The 17173-nt window shown below is 45.2% G+C and overlaps 1 protein-coding gene across 1 annotated transcript in view; it reads right to left on the bottom strand.

Moving 5' to 3' along the window:
- LOC135900165 (uncharacterized) overlaps positions 1 to 17173 on the bottom strand; it is a 291116-nt gene that overhangs the window by 114389 nt on the left and 159554 nt on the right. Inside the window, exon 3 of the mRNA XM_065429614.2 lies at positions 13768 to 13908. Coding sequence (XP_065285686.2) covers positions 13768 to 13908 — 141 coding nt within the window. The remainder of the gene's footprint in view (positions 1 to 13767; positions 13909 to 17173) is intronic.

The following is a 17173-nucleotide window of genomic DNA, read 5'->3' as shown; positions in this document are numbered from 1 at the left end:
CATATCATCCACGCTAGTGTTCAGATGTAACATTCAACAAGCGCAGCTGTCGCCTTCATTTTCTGAAGCATTAATAAAATGTTTTGCAAAAACATGAAAATTCTGCTGCGACAACATACTTCACTGGCCTTGGTTAAGTGAGTTGTTTGAACGGCACCACTGGAAAGGCCGTGCTACCGCTGTGCATCCCATAACAAAGACAGATGAGATGTTCATCCAATGCGTAGGGAGGCACGATGGATGCTGACCACGTTGGAAAGAGACGCCTGTTTTCGTCGTCCTGGCAAGCAGGCAAATAGCTTCATGACATCTGTGAAACGTGAGGAATATGGGCACCAAGTGTATCAGATGGTCTTGAGCTGTTATAACTCTTCCTGATGCTGAGTCGCTCCGCGGAAGGCTGAGGCAAACGCGAAGTGTCTGTGCTTGCACGCTCTGAAGTTCTCGAAGATTTGACTGGCATGTTTTAGCAAGCACGGGAGAACCATAGCGTAGCAATCTGGCGGTGAATTTTTAGACATGAGTAATAGATATCAACTTGTTCAAGTGGGCAACCTAAGGGCTCTAAGAGAGGTCAGGGTCAACAACGACACCCAAAAATCTATTATTTCTTTTGCAGGAAATAGGCTGCCGATTCATGCATACTGGTTAACCAGACATCACTTTTCGAGTTAAAGCGACTAACGCGAATTTTGCTGTCGAGATGGTTAAGCTTTGTGTGCAGAGATAGATAGATGCCTGTGATGCTGCTTTCAGTAGCCTTGCACGAGCCTGCAGGCGAGTGATCGCTGGCGCCCAGATGCAGATGCCGTCGGCGTAGATTGAGACACTCACTTTTTCAGGTAGGGATTCGACCAGCCCAAGAAGCGCGAGGTGGAAAAACATGGGGTTTAGAAAACCACCTCGGGGAAACCTCTGCATGTGTAATGGTCGGTAGTTGGACCATCATCCGTAGGTATAAACAAGGACCTTTTTGTCAGGTAGTTTCGATTCACTGAAATACTTGTCTTCCTAGTTTTATTGTAAAAAGTGTGTCTAGGATGGCTTGATGTGAAACTTTGTCGAAAATGCACCGTACCATCGTAACACCGGGCTTCCCACTATCCGCAAGTTCACGCTCAGCTTTCTGATGTTTAAAACAACCTCAAGTGCGCTATTTTCCCTTACTTAGTTTACTCCTGCTTTCGGGTTTCTGCAAAACTGTTACGTCGAACTTTTGCCTTTACTTCGAGTTGACAAATTCGAGTTCGCCCTGCCATCTGCTAGACGCCTGGTTAACTGAGATGGTAAAGCGGCTGCCCCGGAAAGGCGGTGGTCCCAGGCTTGAGTCCTGGACAAGAACGAATTTTTTTTCAACTCTGAGGCTTTTCTTTCGAGAACTGACGCAGCCCAAAACTAAAGCAAGCTAGTGCAGCTTATGCCAATAGAGAAGTAACACACATCTGAGTTCGCCCATCATGTATTGCATTTCCCCGCCCAATCTGTGCAACTGCGGCTGTTACGTGGGCTTCCGCAAAAGGAGGTAACACTGCTGTGCCGCTTACACTGGGGCGTCACATTCGCCAACGCATATGCATGTTTGATTGGAATAGCTCATAGCGGCGAGTACAATGCCGGCGATGTCGAGTAGACTATCGAAATTTGAAATTCTGTTGTGCTACTGTCCATCTTTGTAAATGAAATACAGGACCTCTGCACAGCTCTGAATCAACTAAAACTGTTCACCGTGAGCAAGACCGCGGTACCATGACCTCGTATATCGCAGCTACAAAAGGCTGCAAAAGCGCAGCTGCGATATTTGAAAGCTGACTGAGTGACCGAATTGGATATGCAGCAGAAAACTGTTTCCACGTCGGCGAAATGCACAGTGGACTTTTTTTCTTCCCCTCATCTTTCCCTCCCCACTTCCCTACGCCCACTGCAGGGCAGCCAGCAGGTGCAGTCCTGCTTAACCTTTCTGCCTTTCATTTATATTTTATTCTCTCTCTCTTACTATTTAATACGTAGCCTTTGTTCTGAGGGGGCTTGGCACTACTTTCGTGTTAGGTCACAACTTTTCCATTTGTGTTCTGCAAAGATTTTTGTTCGTCTTTATGCCTTTTTCACAGCGTGCCGCAGGTTAGCGCATTTTTATCTACACATATATATTAGCGTAAACGCAAGCTTCTTATGCCTATGCCTCTATCCAGGACTGTTGTAGCACGGCGTTATTGCGTAATTGCTCGTCGCGAAGCATTACAACGTTCGGTAATGTTACAGCATGTAAACGAATCTTACAGCATACTTTATGATCATACACTAATTATTTGTATATTTTCACTCTCTGATTCACGTTGACTGCATTATTTACGTGCTTCGTGGTACTGTTTTCTCTAGTTTCGGACAGGGCTAATAAAATCGTGTTTGTTTGGCTGCTTGAATCGAAGCAGCATGCCTTTATTTACCTAGCTTGGCGCCTGCTGCCTGTCAGGCGCTATAATACAAGCTCTATTGGACTTCGGAAGACTTGATACACGCGAATTTAGAAAGGTACGGGTTAAAAGTATTCTAATGATACTAATACTAATATTACTATTGTTACGGGGAGAAAATATATGTACTTACAATATATACATTTACAAGGTTGTAGCTCAGTAGTCAGGGTAACACCATCTACTGATCGTCGAGCCACTTCAACCTTCTCTTCACCTCCCAACGTCCTTTTGTCCACAGCAGCACAAACTCGTACGTGACATTAATATTATAATATTGTTACTGGTAGAAAACTGTGAGCAACCTGGCTAACCTGCTCCCCTTAACCTCCTTCTTTCTGTCTTACTGCGTCCACTTGTTTCGCTACCTCTTCGATTGTATTAAATTTCATGCAGGCCTGTGATAGCCTGGTTGGGAATGCGTTTATTTCTTTGATGTCTGAGTTTACTTGTGTTCAAGGACAGTTTAAAACTAGGAGTGATACAATTTGGACGCGCACACTTCGGGTGAACCACACAGGGATCAGAGGTTCCAGGCATCCTCGGCGCCTGCACTGAATGGCTCCATCGTCCTCTCCCCCCCCCCCCCCCCCGCTTCTTCAAATTCTCGGGATTCTTTGCCATGCTTTTGGTTTAGTTTCAGCAGGACCAGTTCGCGTGTCTTGCAGGTTTTCCTTCGAGGCACGCACGTAGCTGTTGTTCCCTAAAGTACACAGTGACGGGTGCTCCCAGGCTGCATTCCGACGCGGGAAACGAAAACTACGCCTGGAGGCACGCACTGTCGCTTTGTCAGCGGTAAGAGCCTTTCTGCCTCACCCTTGACGTTCAAAACGCGTTTCTGCGTGCCGGTACTTGGTTCATTCTACGGTAGCAATCTGTTCTTTGATATCACTGTAGCCTCGAGAAGCGTGCGTTGAAACACTATGACGCAAGTATACGCGCACTTATGAACCTTTGTGTCTTTAGTTCTTACCACTTATATACGTATATGTCTTCTTTTTTTTGACGGGCCAAGATTGCGGGCCATTAGAAACACTCCACCAAATAGAAGCCTCGACTCCTTTTCGACTCAGCACAACAGTGCGTTGCCTTCTACTTTATTCTTCTGCACTATTGCTTACATTTCTTTATTACAGTGAAGTATATTAAAAATTCTGGGACCAAGAACACCAAACGGAGTTGAGTTGTAGAGAAAAAGACTGCGCTCTTTGCGCTTTCAAAACACCCGTAGGCTTAATTCATGGTAAACAAACATTCTATTATGCTATGAAAGTTACTGAGGATGTGACGGCAGTTTTAAAATGCTCCATTAATTGACTTGTGCTAGTAACATTGAAAACAGGGATGAGAGAAAGAAATAGTAGAAATCGTGTTTGCTTGTATCTTTCTAATTCGATAGCTGATGTTAGCTTTTTGTTTTTAGTCTTATGTCGATATGGAGCCACTATGAAATTTTTATCAGACATACCCCATAGAATAGGAACACATATTTAGTAGCAGCTATCACTAAATAATGCATAAGACGGGACGCTTTATTTTCATGCGCGTGAATTCTGCTGATTGTTTGTCGCATGCTTACAAACGTTAAAACGCAGAATAATAAACTAGAAATCAGGCATATAAAGTAGAAATCTAATTATGCAGTTTAAAACGCGACGGCCACGCTTTGGCTATCAAAGAAACTCTGCTAATGAAGTACCGAATATTTTTGATCGCCTGAGAATTTCTTTCGTACATCCATAGCATGGTATTTCAAATACAAACTGCATATAGTTCCTCGCCTATCTTACGATAACCTCAGCATCCGGCAATATTAACCCTTTCTGATTGATGAAGCGTTGATGAAGTCTGGTTGATGAAGTGTCTGGAAGATGAAATAGATGCTGGGTATCCCGTAATCGAAAGTAGATGTAAGCATGAAATGCCAACCGGCAAAGCAGATTGGTTGGATATGATACTCGTCACTACCTTAAAACGTGTGTAGTGCATCTTCGCAATGGCCCACACCCCACTGCACCACACCGCACCCCGCCATTCTGTGTACTGGTCCATCCATAATGACGCTGCCAAGGTAGAAGAAAAAAAAGGACTGGCTGTAGACCACAGGCCGCGCAGCGAAAGACGCCAGGGAAACAGATCGCACTGCCCAGCAAAAGTAGAATAAATTGAATTATGTGGTTTTACGTGCACAAACACGATTTGAAACTGAGGCACGCCGGCCCGGCGCACCTCATTATGTGAGACATGGCGGCTGCCGCGGCCGCGATTTGAACCCACGACCTCGTGTTTTTCAGCGCAACACCGAAACCATTAAGAGCCACGACAGCGTGGCGCCATCTCTCGAGGCGACGCAAGACGAGTGCTCAGCGTGAGAAGATGAAGACGAAGCGTACGGTGCCCTGCATCTGCCTCTTGTACGTCGCTATTGATAATGAGCAATAAAACTTTACTGTACTAGAAGTAAGAGATCGAGTGCTGTTGTGAACTAATATTAGGAAGAACTCAGAAATAATATTTCTTGTAACTTGTTTGAGCAGTAACTAGCGTACGTAAGGGGGTCCTGTGCAAAGGGTCGGGGGCTAGAGAGCTCATTTACATACATATATATCTTCTTGTCCAAATGATCTTGCTTGAATGCGAGCGCAGAACAGGCCTGTTGCGTGGCGCTCTGGGTTCCACGATCTCACGGTGGGTTCGCGCTCCCATCCGTGTCTATCCCTGTACGGTGCTGGCTGCTTGCTCTCTACCCCGCCTATTAACGCGTGATCACTGTCCTGCGCGCGACCTCGCCTGCTATTTGCCATGCACGAAAATTCGTCACAAGATACCGGGTGTGCACTTCAATCGCGCACTACAAGTGTTAAACGCACCTGCATTTCAGTCTACGGTCGTGGCATCTTATCGCCACATGCAACAGGTATGCCCTGTAGACGTCCTCAAAACAGTGTTGTGGATGCTATGTCAGTCTTAGTGTTGCCTATAGTTGTGCCTGCGCGCTGCGCACGGTCCAATAATGTATCATGGGATGCGATAACGGCGTCATTTCTGACTGGCCACCTGGGTGACTTCATGTGGTGCCTAGGTTGGCGAGCGTTTCCAACGCGCCAGTGGCTAGAGCGGTGGGGCGTAGTCCCATCTTCGCTGTGTTCCAATTGCCTCCTTCAAAAATCCAATAAACATGTGCTGCTGCAATGCTTCGTTGCCAGGGTGTTTTGGAGGCCCGTGCATACTGGTTTAGGTTGCCTTCGAGTTACCCGCTTTATTAAATCTGGTCGCTGCCCGCATGGCCGCTTCGTGTGATTTAATTGCTCCAGGGGCCTTTTGTCTATGGCGTAACTGGTGCGAGGAGTTGCGAAGGGTCATCGTCGTCGCGCTCTGTTTCCAATTTCGGGGGAGGCTAGAGCCTCCCCCGAAATTGGAAACAGACTAGGAGTAGTCTGTTTCAGAAATAGGAGTAGATTCCTAGCTACTGTCGTCTCTCTCAGGGCAGTTGTTCTTTCTTAGGGCAGAGGAGTTCCTTCAAGAGTGGTCATGTCGTTTTCCGTTAGTGGCTCAGAGACAAGGCCGGCAACATCATTACTAATATGGATGAGATCGTTCAAGTCGCTGAGGAGTTCTATAGCGTACAGTACTGCAGTGGCACCCACGACGATAGTGGAAGAGAGAATAGTCTAGAGGAATTTGAAACCCCACAAGTAACGCCGGAAGAACTAAATAAAGCATTGGGAGCTACGCAAAGGTGGAAGGCAGCTGGGGAGGATCATGTAACAGCAGATTTCTTGAAGGATGGTGGGCAGATTGTTCTAGACAAACTGGCCACCGTGTAAACGTAATGCCTCATGACTACAAGGGTACCGGAATCTTGGAAGAACGCTAACATAATCCTAATCCATAGGAAAGGGGGCGCCAAAGATTTGAAAATTTAGAGACCGATCAGCTTACTGTCCGTTGCCTACAAAGTATTTACTAAGGTAATTGCCAATAGAATCAGGGGCACCGTAGACTTCTGTCAACCAAAGGACCAGGCAGGATTCCGTAAAGGCTACTCAACAATAGACCATATTCACACTATCAATCAGGTGATAGAGAAATGTGCGGAATATAACCAGCCCTTATATATAGATTTCATTGATTACGAGAAAGCATATGAATTAGTCGAAACCTCAGCAGTCATGGAGGCATTGTGGAATCAGGGTGTAGACGAGCAGTATGTATAAATACTGAAAGATATCTACAGTGGCTCCACAGCCACCGTGGTCCTCCATAAGGAAAGCAAAAAAATCCCAATAAAGAAAGATGTCAGGCAGGGAGATACGATCTCTCCAATGCTATTCACAGCGTGTTTACAGGAGGTATTCAGAGACCTGGATTGGAAAGCATTGGGGATAAGGAGAATACCTTACTAACTCTCGATTCGCTGATGATAGTGCCTTCCTTAGTATCTCAGAGGACCAACTGCAATGCATGCTCACTGACCTGGAGAGGCAAAGCAGAAGGGTTGGTCTAAAAATTAATCTGCTGAAAACTAAATTAATGTTTGAGTCTCGGAAGAGAACCGTAGTTTACGATAGGTAGCGAGGCACTGGAAGTGGTAAGGGAATACATCTACTTAGGGCATGTAGTGACTGCGGATCCGGATGGCGAGACTGAAATAATCAGAAGAATAAGAATGGGCTGGGGTGCGTTTGGCAGCCATTCTAAGATCGTGAACTGCAGGTTGCCATTATCCCTCAAGAGAAATGTGTAAAACAGCTGTATCTTACCAGTACTCACGGACGGGGCAGAATACTGGAGTCTTACGAAAATGGTTCTACTTAAATTAGGGACGACGCAACGAGCTATGGAAAGAAGAATGATGGGCGTAACGTTAGGCCATAAGAAAAGAGCAGATTGGGTGATGGAACAAACACGAGTTAATGACATCTTAGCTGAAATCAAGGAAAAGAAATGGGCATCGGCGGGACATGTAATGTGGAGGGAAAATAACCGATTCTCATTAAGGGTCGCGGACTGGATTCCAAGGGAAGGGAAGCGCAGCAAGGGGCGGCAGAAAGTTAGGTGGGTGGATGAGATTAAGAAGTTTGCAGGGACAACATGGCCACAATTAGTACAACACCGGGGTAGTTGGAGAAGTATGGGATAGGCCTTTGCGCTGCAGTGCGCGTAACTAGGCTGATGATGAGATGCCTGGGATTTCTTTGTGTGCGTACTCTCGTACACATGATCATTTTTGTATATAGACATCTTATAGTATCACCACAAAATTATTAAAATTGTCATTGTCGCATCATAATTGCATATAACCATTGTGTTGATTGTACATATTGAACATAATTTTATACATACTACAATTAGTTTATGTGTAACTGTGCCTTTCCATGGGTCTATGTGGTTGTGTGTTAGTGAGTGATGACTCCGACACAACTTTGGGAAAGTGCCATGTGTGGAAAACTTCGTTTTTTCTATATGTTATTGTCCTGGTGGAATAGTTCCATGATTGTGATTGAGTGTTCGTATCGCCTCTTGTTGAAATAAGCTTGTCCTGAGCACATCACATAGCATCGCTACCAAACTATGTAAAGTCACATCATCAATGTGCATAACGATTGTGTACACTGTATATATTGAAAACCATTTTGTACAATGTGACAATTAGTTTATGTGTAACTGCGTTTCCATGGCTCGGTATGGTTATATGGTACTGAGTGTGGACTGGGACTGGGAATTAAAAATTAATTCCGATATTACAACAGAAATCATAAGCTCAGTGCGCTTTAGATTCTTCTACTAAAAACCTCACTGTGTCTGCCTTTCTTTGCTGTCTTTGTCCTTTGCTCGGAATAAAGAAAGCAAGAAGAACGAAAAGCATCCCAAAGGGCATTCCTTCGTTTTACGTGGTGCCTACTTGCCTTCTACTTTGGTGTCCACGAATAAATTCAATCAAGCGCAAGAAGTTTCAGCACAAACACACAAGTGACATTTTGGGACTGCGAGGACACCAGACGAGACGGCTCCTCATCAAGTTATTCCGTGATACTCAGCTGGAATAGGCATGGTGAAGCATGTTTCTGTGTGTGGGATAGCAGGGCGGAGTGCAAGGTCGCATGGCGCGCAGTGCGCTTCGGGCTGGTCTAACTACTGCCATGCCTTTAGTCTTCGCTTCTGTAGCCGGATGCCGTTCTCTCCTACGTTCACGTGACACATGACGCCATCGAAAAATGAAGGATGTTCCACCCCTACCCATCATAGCCTCGAGCGGCGGTAGCTAAAGCTCCAAGGGGTAGGTCTAGGGAACATAAATACTTAAAATAGTGACTAGATTGATAGCTGTAGCACACTTCTTAAGGTAGCGCTTGCCTAATGCTGAGGTTGTGGGTTGGGCTCCCACCAGCGAGAAGTCATCTCTTCGTCCACTTTCATTTTCTTTATTGTATTATTATCTACATTTAAAATTCCACCACATCTGATTTCTCCTATGCCTTCCTTGGATTCATTGTACGTTGGCTTTATATGGTCAAGGATGCCCCCATGGTGCTAACAGGGTGAGTTGCTTTGACAAATTGAACGCGCCACGCTTCAGACCTTTCTGCACTTGGTATGTTGCTGCAAATTTGGGTGTCATGTTCAACGGGTTGTATAGCGCAGAGCGAGCGAACACAAAAAGAAAGACAGGACGACACACGAAGCTCTAAGTTTGCTGTCTGTGTGCCGTGTCCTATTTTCATGTGGTCGTTCCCTCTGCGGTATACAATTTATTGATAAGATGCTTTCGGATGAAAAATTCCAGGCAGCTGTTGCAAGATCGTTGGTTGGCTGCCCCTCCATCAAATGGTGCAGCCAGCTGTGAGAAAATCGGCTAGGAGACGCTGGTGCAAGAGTTTAAGAAATAAGAAGACAATTATTTATTATATATTACATGTTTTGTAATATTTGTTTAAATAATTAATCAATAAATGAGATTGTAAATTACTGTCTACTTCGTCAGCCCAAAAATAGCTGCAAGTGAGCAATACTGATGCATAGAGAAAAAAAAGGAATAAAAACTGAGATCAAAAGGCATGGGGTAAAGAAAGTACAATAAAAAAGCAAAAAAAAGTGGAGCTGACATGGACAAACAACTACGTTATAGCAGTATTCTGTGAGACAAAGAGTAAATACGAAAGGAGAGAGTAAAGGTTACAACACAGGAGAGAAGGGCGCCAAGCAAGAAGGCTCAAGAGAAAGGGTGAAGCTGGAAACAGAAATAAGAAAGCACGTTTTGAAAGACATCAAGATTCACAAAATAACAGTTCTACAGACTTCGCATTCTGTGGAGAGGGAAGTGTCTGGTGTAAGAAGCAGGAACGTGGAATGGGGTCTGTTGCCTTCTTTTGTTGTGCGGAACCCGCAGAGAAACAGAACATATACTCGGGATACAACTTTCTTTAGCAGCACAGCCAAATCTGTGGAGCAAGAACGCACATTTCGTGACTACGTGCATTGATGGATTCGGCGATCACAAACGTCTGCAGGCTATGTAGTATAAAACAAAACGCATCAATCATTTGATTGTTTTGTTTAATACCTTTTCGCATAAAAAAACTTGCTAAGTGAAATCTGTTTCACTGAGCAAGTGAAACAGATTTCTGTTTCTTTCTGTTTCTCGTACTCTCGGCTTCCGGGATCCATCTGTGGTTTCCCTGGTCCTGTTAATAAAGATGACGTCACTCGGTTTATACGCGAATTTATTTCTTTTTTTTCCGTATGGGTCGCCACGTTACGTAACTTCAGTATAAAACTAAATTTAAGCATGTATGTCTGCTCCATAGATCTACAACAGTGACCCACAGAATGGCTTGCTAATTTTAATTCTACGACTAGCTATTTGTCAGGTAATCTGAATTGTCCTCTCACAAGTATAGAAAGAAAGCGGTTTGTTGCGGAAGGACTGGTTCCCCGTATAGCGATAACGAGGAAAGGATCTGTATTGTGTGAAACTGACACCACCAGCGCTAGTGTGTCGTCGCTGGTCGTAAACGCAGGTGATGGCCGCTTCGACACCGCCAGCTTGGCCATGTATGGAGAGCCTACCAGGTTTGAAAGCACAGCTGCGCAATTAGAAGCCGTGCGTAAAAGGTACGGACCATCTTAATAATTCCATGGTATACAGGCTTCTCAGGGTTCAGGGTTCAGCATTCTTGTTTCTTTACGTGTAGCATCGGACGCGTCAACGTCTACCGGCGAGAGGGTTCCTGGCATTGTGCGATGGTACCGTTAACTTAGTGAATACAACGACGCTCGCAAAGTTTCGCGTATGGCGACAAACGAGTGTGTGTCTATTATCGAAGCGACAGCACTCTTCCTACCGTGCAAAAGTAAGCGTGTTTGGCCTGTGCGTGCAGCGCCACTTTCCATAGAGGCTGACGCATCCGCTGGCCGCCACACGAAATCTCGCTCCTCTGAAATTAATATTTGAGGCCGTTGAGGCAGTATGGGGTGTGATTTATGAAAATGATTGCTCATGCCTGCTCAGTGCTTTTTGCGATCAAATGGTTTACTTCGATAAAAAATGTTTGCCAAGCTCCTTCGCAATACAGTGTATTGCATCGCTTTCCATATACATTATTTAAGTGTCCGTGTTTCCTGTGTTTACACATGCGGTTCAGTTGTGGGCGGTTCAGATTAAAATCAGAGGCGACCTCGCAAGAGTTTTGGACAATAGCTCAACTATTTTGTGCTTCATACGCCATTTAATAATTAAATTATTATTTGTGTTTGGTTTTCATAAACAATAAGTACGTCCCATTGACTTTGGGCCTATCTACCGGATGGTATCGATACATCGGCTGCACCCACATGAAAGTACTTAAAAAAAACGGACATGGGTTGAACGCGCTGGTCAAATTGAAACCTAAACGGCAGCAGCACTATGGTAGTACTTGGCGTAGTAATACCGGTGCTGAAGCTCCGCCCACGTAGTTTTGGCTGCGCTTACACAGAAAGTTGTCGTTGGTTATAGCAGATCCGTGCATTGAATAATTCCATGAACGAATTTGTATAATAAGAATATTCTGGCCTGCAGCTAAGTAACATTATTCTGGAACCATTACCCAAACTTCGAAAGCTGTTGGTGCGTGAGGTCGGAAAACAAAGTTTATAGGTAATCGCAAACTTCTTCAATGTGAAAGCAATATACAGCTCATGAAGCGGAAAATTCAGTGGCGTGGTCGGAGATGGTACAAAAAGTCACGTGGTCACAGAGACAGGCCGCGCCGGTGGCCGGTCTATATATAGCGCAGCGAGTCGTGGCACTGAGAGCCGGTGCGGTGATTTCGGCGAGTTCTGTCATGCGCAGCTCCGATGGACGAGCCTTCGGCTTCGACTTGTAACTAAGTGGTTGCGCCCGGCTCCTTTGGACGTACATGCAAGTAGGGCAATGAGGCCGAGGCACGTCACGCGAGAAATTATACAAGGCAACGTGAAAACAGCACCATTACGCTTCGTAAAATGAGTCCTCATTGGGAAATCGTTACAATACTTTCGCATTCATCCACGTAGGGATTCCTATGTGCGCTTGACTTTATGCACAGTCTACAGGAAGATGCTATATCAATTTATTGCACCATTTCGAAGCAGTGAGGTGGATTAAAATAATGGAAGACGTGTGGCGTGAACGATCTCGGGAAGAAAATAGGGGTACGGAAATTTCTGTAGACGAAACCGAGCACGCACTGGCCTCGTGTTGATACGCTCTCATTGTTAGTGGAGAAGCTTAACACGCTATCAAAAAGCACGCCGAGATTGCTTACTTCCGCAACCCTGGTAACGCCGGATGACGAATAGGTGAACACCAATCAACAAGTTCAGACAAAACTGATGACCGGTAATTCTATAATGAAGAGTTAGGTTATGTAGGCCTAAAGTAAATAAACATTGCAGTAAATAAATTTGGCCTACAAAAGTAAAGTCAATAAGAAGAGAAATATTCTCGCGTGCGTGTTTTTTTTTTCTCTTCCGCATAAAACTGAACAATGTGTCACAAACGCTCCTGTTAATAAATCCTAGTTCCGTGGCATCGGGGCAAAAGAACAACAAAAGGTATTATAAGGCTAGGTACGCTTTCCGCAAGCTACAGTCCTCCTCTTCTTTCGGGTCACAATCTGAGAGTCTCATGCACGGACTATCGTTCAGTGTCGTTTCGTTAAAATATTTCCCGGAATTTAGGCAAGTACAGGCTATTTTTCTTGTTATCGACTTTGTATTTCTTCTTGAGCACACGCCGATGTGGAAGGTGGGATGGGCAATCAGCGCACTCACCGAAGCTATTTTACAGCTCAAGCTATATGACACGTTGACACATTGGTGATTACACTGATACAGAAGGGTTCTGGCGCGACATTGTAGAGACACTCTTTGTCGGGGAAACGTTTCACTGCAATTTTTCTTTCGAGCCTACACGGGTTCTTCAACAATTTCCTTGAATTGCACCACCACTGGTTTAAGGTGGGACAATTGCATATTATGGTATCGCCTCACTGTGACACGGTTCAAAACATCTGCACAGTGGATCAATGCTAGTTTCAGTGGTCGCGTTATGAGAGGTGCTACCCTTGCGTGGTTAGGTAAAGCAGACTCATTGGTTTAGGCTTCAGTAGTAGTCACAGTGAATTCGTGTGACGATTATAACGACAACAAATTTTTAAGATGACGACTCAAAGCCTTTGTGAGGTGCAAGTAAAATATGGGCGGTTAGTTCGCTTCGATGTCTTATATTTTTACGGTATCTCATAGTCATGACGTGATGATGATGACCATCTCTGCCTTGTGGTTCAAGCCTAGACATGTAGCTGCAAGCCACCTAACCGGCAGCTATCCACACGTGTCCTTTCTTCTACAAAGTGCTGATATCATTCGCACTCTGATCTCTTCAAATGGCGCTTTACTATTATCCTCGTAAGAAAGTTGTGTCCTTCGTTGGCATTCAAGCAATTAAGGACTTTTGGCCAAATTGCGCTTAGCGGCATGTTCTTCTACCGGAAATAGTATGAATAGTGTCGAACGATAAATTTTAGCAAGTATTTTTTGTTGACTTTGGGGATGATCAGTCTTATAGCATGGGAATCCGCCGCTCTAACGCCTGTAAGGATAAAACAAGTACTGAATAAATGAATTGTTGTTCATCCTACACGGAACACATTTCATTATTCTCGCAACTTCTGTAGAACAGCATTTATACACACCGTAGCTTCTCCACCGATACTCCGCACATCGAAGGACGCATTTAGCGGCGTTAAGCGTTTGCGAGGGTTGAAGGTACCTTTGACACACTGTCTGTTTTCGATGTTGACAGGATACTCAGGCCTGCACTCGCAGCGTCGGGAGGTGACGTTGCAGAACACGTGGTACAGAACGCGGCTGCATGTCTGGTTGCACGGGTCGCCAATGTAGAAGCCCACATCTGCAAATGATGAAAGAAAAAGAACAGAAAAAGCTCCAGGTTATCACAAATGTTCGACAAAGATGCACGAATTACTGGTATCGCAGAGCAACCGTAATAAATCGGCAAATTAGTGCCGAAATGGTGCATCTTTCTTTCCTTTAGTGAAAGGAAACTGCAAACCAACTGAAACTAAGAAACTGTGCTCTTTCTGTGACGTACATAAAATGGTCAATGTAATAACATTTATTTTACTAGAACACCTTACCGGAAATAACGCTTACGGTCCAGGTGTCAGTGCCCTCGGCGACTCTACTTTATTTCTGAATACACTACGACAATCTTCTTAAGGACACGATAAAGCTTTTGATTGAGCGATAAATTGATTATTTGATGTTATTAATCAAGTAAAAAAATTAACTGTTGATCCCGCTTTCGTAGGAATTGGTAGAACACGAAAGTGAAACGTTTCTTCACAGAAGCTGTTGCTCATTTGCTTCGCGAGCCCACGTTTGCTGCAGGAAAAAGCACACGACTTGCGGGCGGGTGACCCTGTTTCAAGTTTGTTTGGAGTCGGAGCTGCCGAGTCGCTTTGGTGACGGTACGAGCATTTTGGGTCAACATCGCAGTGTCTTGGGCAGCCTGTTAAGACGCGCTCAGCTTCAGGACTGCCAGTGGCAGAGTTTGCAGCATGCGCCGCGAACGCGTGAAGGCGTTCTGCTTAAAGCTAGCCCCTGTATTGCCGGACCAAACCGAGATTCTCCCGTGGACGTGGTTGCCTTTCTGCGCCGCTTAGCGCAGCAGTTTTCTTAGTTGGTGCCATCGCAAGCGAAGCAGTAGGCGGCGTGCAAGCACTGCAGACGCATGTTGAAGCTGTACTCCGTAGGCGACGAGGAGTGGAAGGCTATTCGGACGCGAAAGACAAACCATGCGCGGAAACTGCATCGCCACCTCAGGAGAAGGCCTACACAGCCTACACCAGGCTACACCACGTTGGAGACTTTACTGCGTCGAGATGGCCGACGCACGCTCGCTGCCGGCCTCGTTAGTGTCATGCTGCAGTTCTTCACCGCTCCTAGATGGCGGCGCCGTCCCTGTCAAGAGATAGCATATTTTACGTGTTGGCGCTGACTTCACATCCGCTAAAAGAAGTTGATGGTGGACGCCGGCATAAAACACTTTCGTGTTAATAGGCAGCTAGGGCTGGTTTGAATATAGGATAATGAATATAAAAGTGCTTCATTTAGCAGATGTGTCTGTTATATATATGTATACTTGAGTTTAGGGCTATAAGCGCTGAAGTGCCCGAGATGCCACTTGTTGCCTGAAGGCAAATGGGTTTGCAGGCGGACATTTGCCTGAAAGTCAGGCGTTACTTTACCTAATGCACCCTGTCACTCTTGCTGACAATGTAGAGTAATGTCAACTTTGAGTGTGTGGTGTTTGTCTGTGTATATTGACACGTGTAGTTGTTAGTCTTTATTGGGCGATCACGTTTCACCGCCTAACAAATGTTATCGCACAATGCAGGGCTCGCGTTCATGTATCGAAAGTGGGAGACGCGCGGGTCCCAACGATTACTGTGGAACATTCGACGTACAAAAGCTGACGCGTTTGACCCGCTGATGAGATTTTAGACGATCGCCGACTGTGTCCGCCGCTGTAGCCGTTCTTTGAGCGTAGCCTGTGTTTGACGGCACAAGTTCCACCACTTAAATGCTGGTTTGGTCTTTCCCAAGGTTGGCTGCTTTCTTCACCGTCACTACCACGTGACAATATTATGGAGGATAGCGCTGCAAAGCAAAGTGATTTTATTTGAATGTTGACTTATTTCTCTGAATTTAACTGTCATCATTTCAAGCAATGAAACCACCTCATCGCCACACGTTATTAGACGATACATTCCATGTCCCCTTCCATTAAAAAACTCACAATGAATGCGGAACTTCTCTTTTCTCATAATGACTAGGCCTTTGCATTTACTGACACGTCCTTGTGTAGCGATATGGTTGGTTCGGCAAGTTCCTTGAAATTCGTGCTACAAGCGCAGCTCAGCCAACAACAAACACACAACCGGAAATACACAGTCATCTGGCTTTCTGTTTTCATCGCCTCTCCTCTGTGTTTCCGCAGTGCTGTCCTTATAAACGCGAACTTGCCGGAGGTTATATTTTCGTTTCAACTGTCGTAGCGACTTCAACAGGTCATATCTCTTTGGTATCACTTGCCCTAGCGCCTCTGTTTTTTTTTCTGCTTAGGCAAACGGAATGTTTACCTAACCGGAGGTAGGCATGCCAGTAAACCACCTTTTATGCTAATGTTGAGGCTGCAGCAAATCGACATGGTGTTTGCAGGAGGCGTAACGCAAAAGCGACAAGACAGTGAAGTACGTATGCACATGGCCACAAAAAGAAAACATTCGAACGCTTGTTTAATGATATATGCAAGTTGGCTGAGATACGTGTTGCAAGTTGCATTTCTTTTGTACTCTGGTTCTCAAGCTACCACAGAAAATCTGGTGCATATGCACTGCGTGTGGCGGCACCTTGAAATCTTTATTTTGACCGCAGTTTGTGCTATCACGACAAGGCAGGAACTACAGAAATGGAGATGCCAAGACGCACATTATTTTCCCTCACCACAATGTTCAGCATAAGGGGTAACCAACGAGCAGAATTTTTCATTCCTAAGCACAAAGAGATAGGAGAAGAAAAGGCTCGGATATTAACCAGGCTCACGTTTGGTTTGCTACCCTACACTTAGTAAAATGGTCAACAGAGATAAATTGCCGAAGAAAGGGACGAAGCCATAATTTCGCGCACGCCTGAAAATGCGCTGCCAGTCTATTAATGGTAACAGAGACATGTTGGCTTGATACTGCAGTGGTGTTTTCATTGCTTTCTGAGCCACTAGCGTGTAGAGCTATATGGTCCGAGGATACTCGTCTCGGAAGAGCCATGAAGCATGCTGAAGGCACACGAGACCTGGATTCAGATGGTCAAGTATTTGTAGGATGCTACGAGATGACGGTGCGTGTAAGTTCTCGGGAGCTGATGGTACGTTTCATGCTGTCGCTGTGGCTTTCAAGTAGATTATTGGATTTCGCCCGGGAAGTGTAGGCAATGAATCAGCATCCGCACCTTCCGTAGATTCCTTGTCCTTCACATCATTGCCTTTGCTATACTTTTCCTTTGAGTCAAGAGTGCTTGGACTGGGTGACAAAGGAGATGGTGACGATAGATGGGGAATGCTCGTAAAAAAGCTGCGAATCTTTTTGGTGAGTACC

This window comes from Dermacentor albipictus, chromosome 4 (assembly GCF_038994185.2).
Source record: "Dermacentor albipictus isolate Rhodes 1998 colony chromosome 4, USDA_Dalb.pri_finalv2, whole genome shotgun sequence".
Lineage (NCBI taxonomy): Eukaryota > Metazoa > Arthropoda > Arachnida > Ixodida > Ixodidae > Dermacentor > Dermacentor albipictus.
Note: the sequence above shows the minus strand (reverse complement) of the source record. Positions and strands in the feature narration are given on the sequence as shown.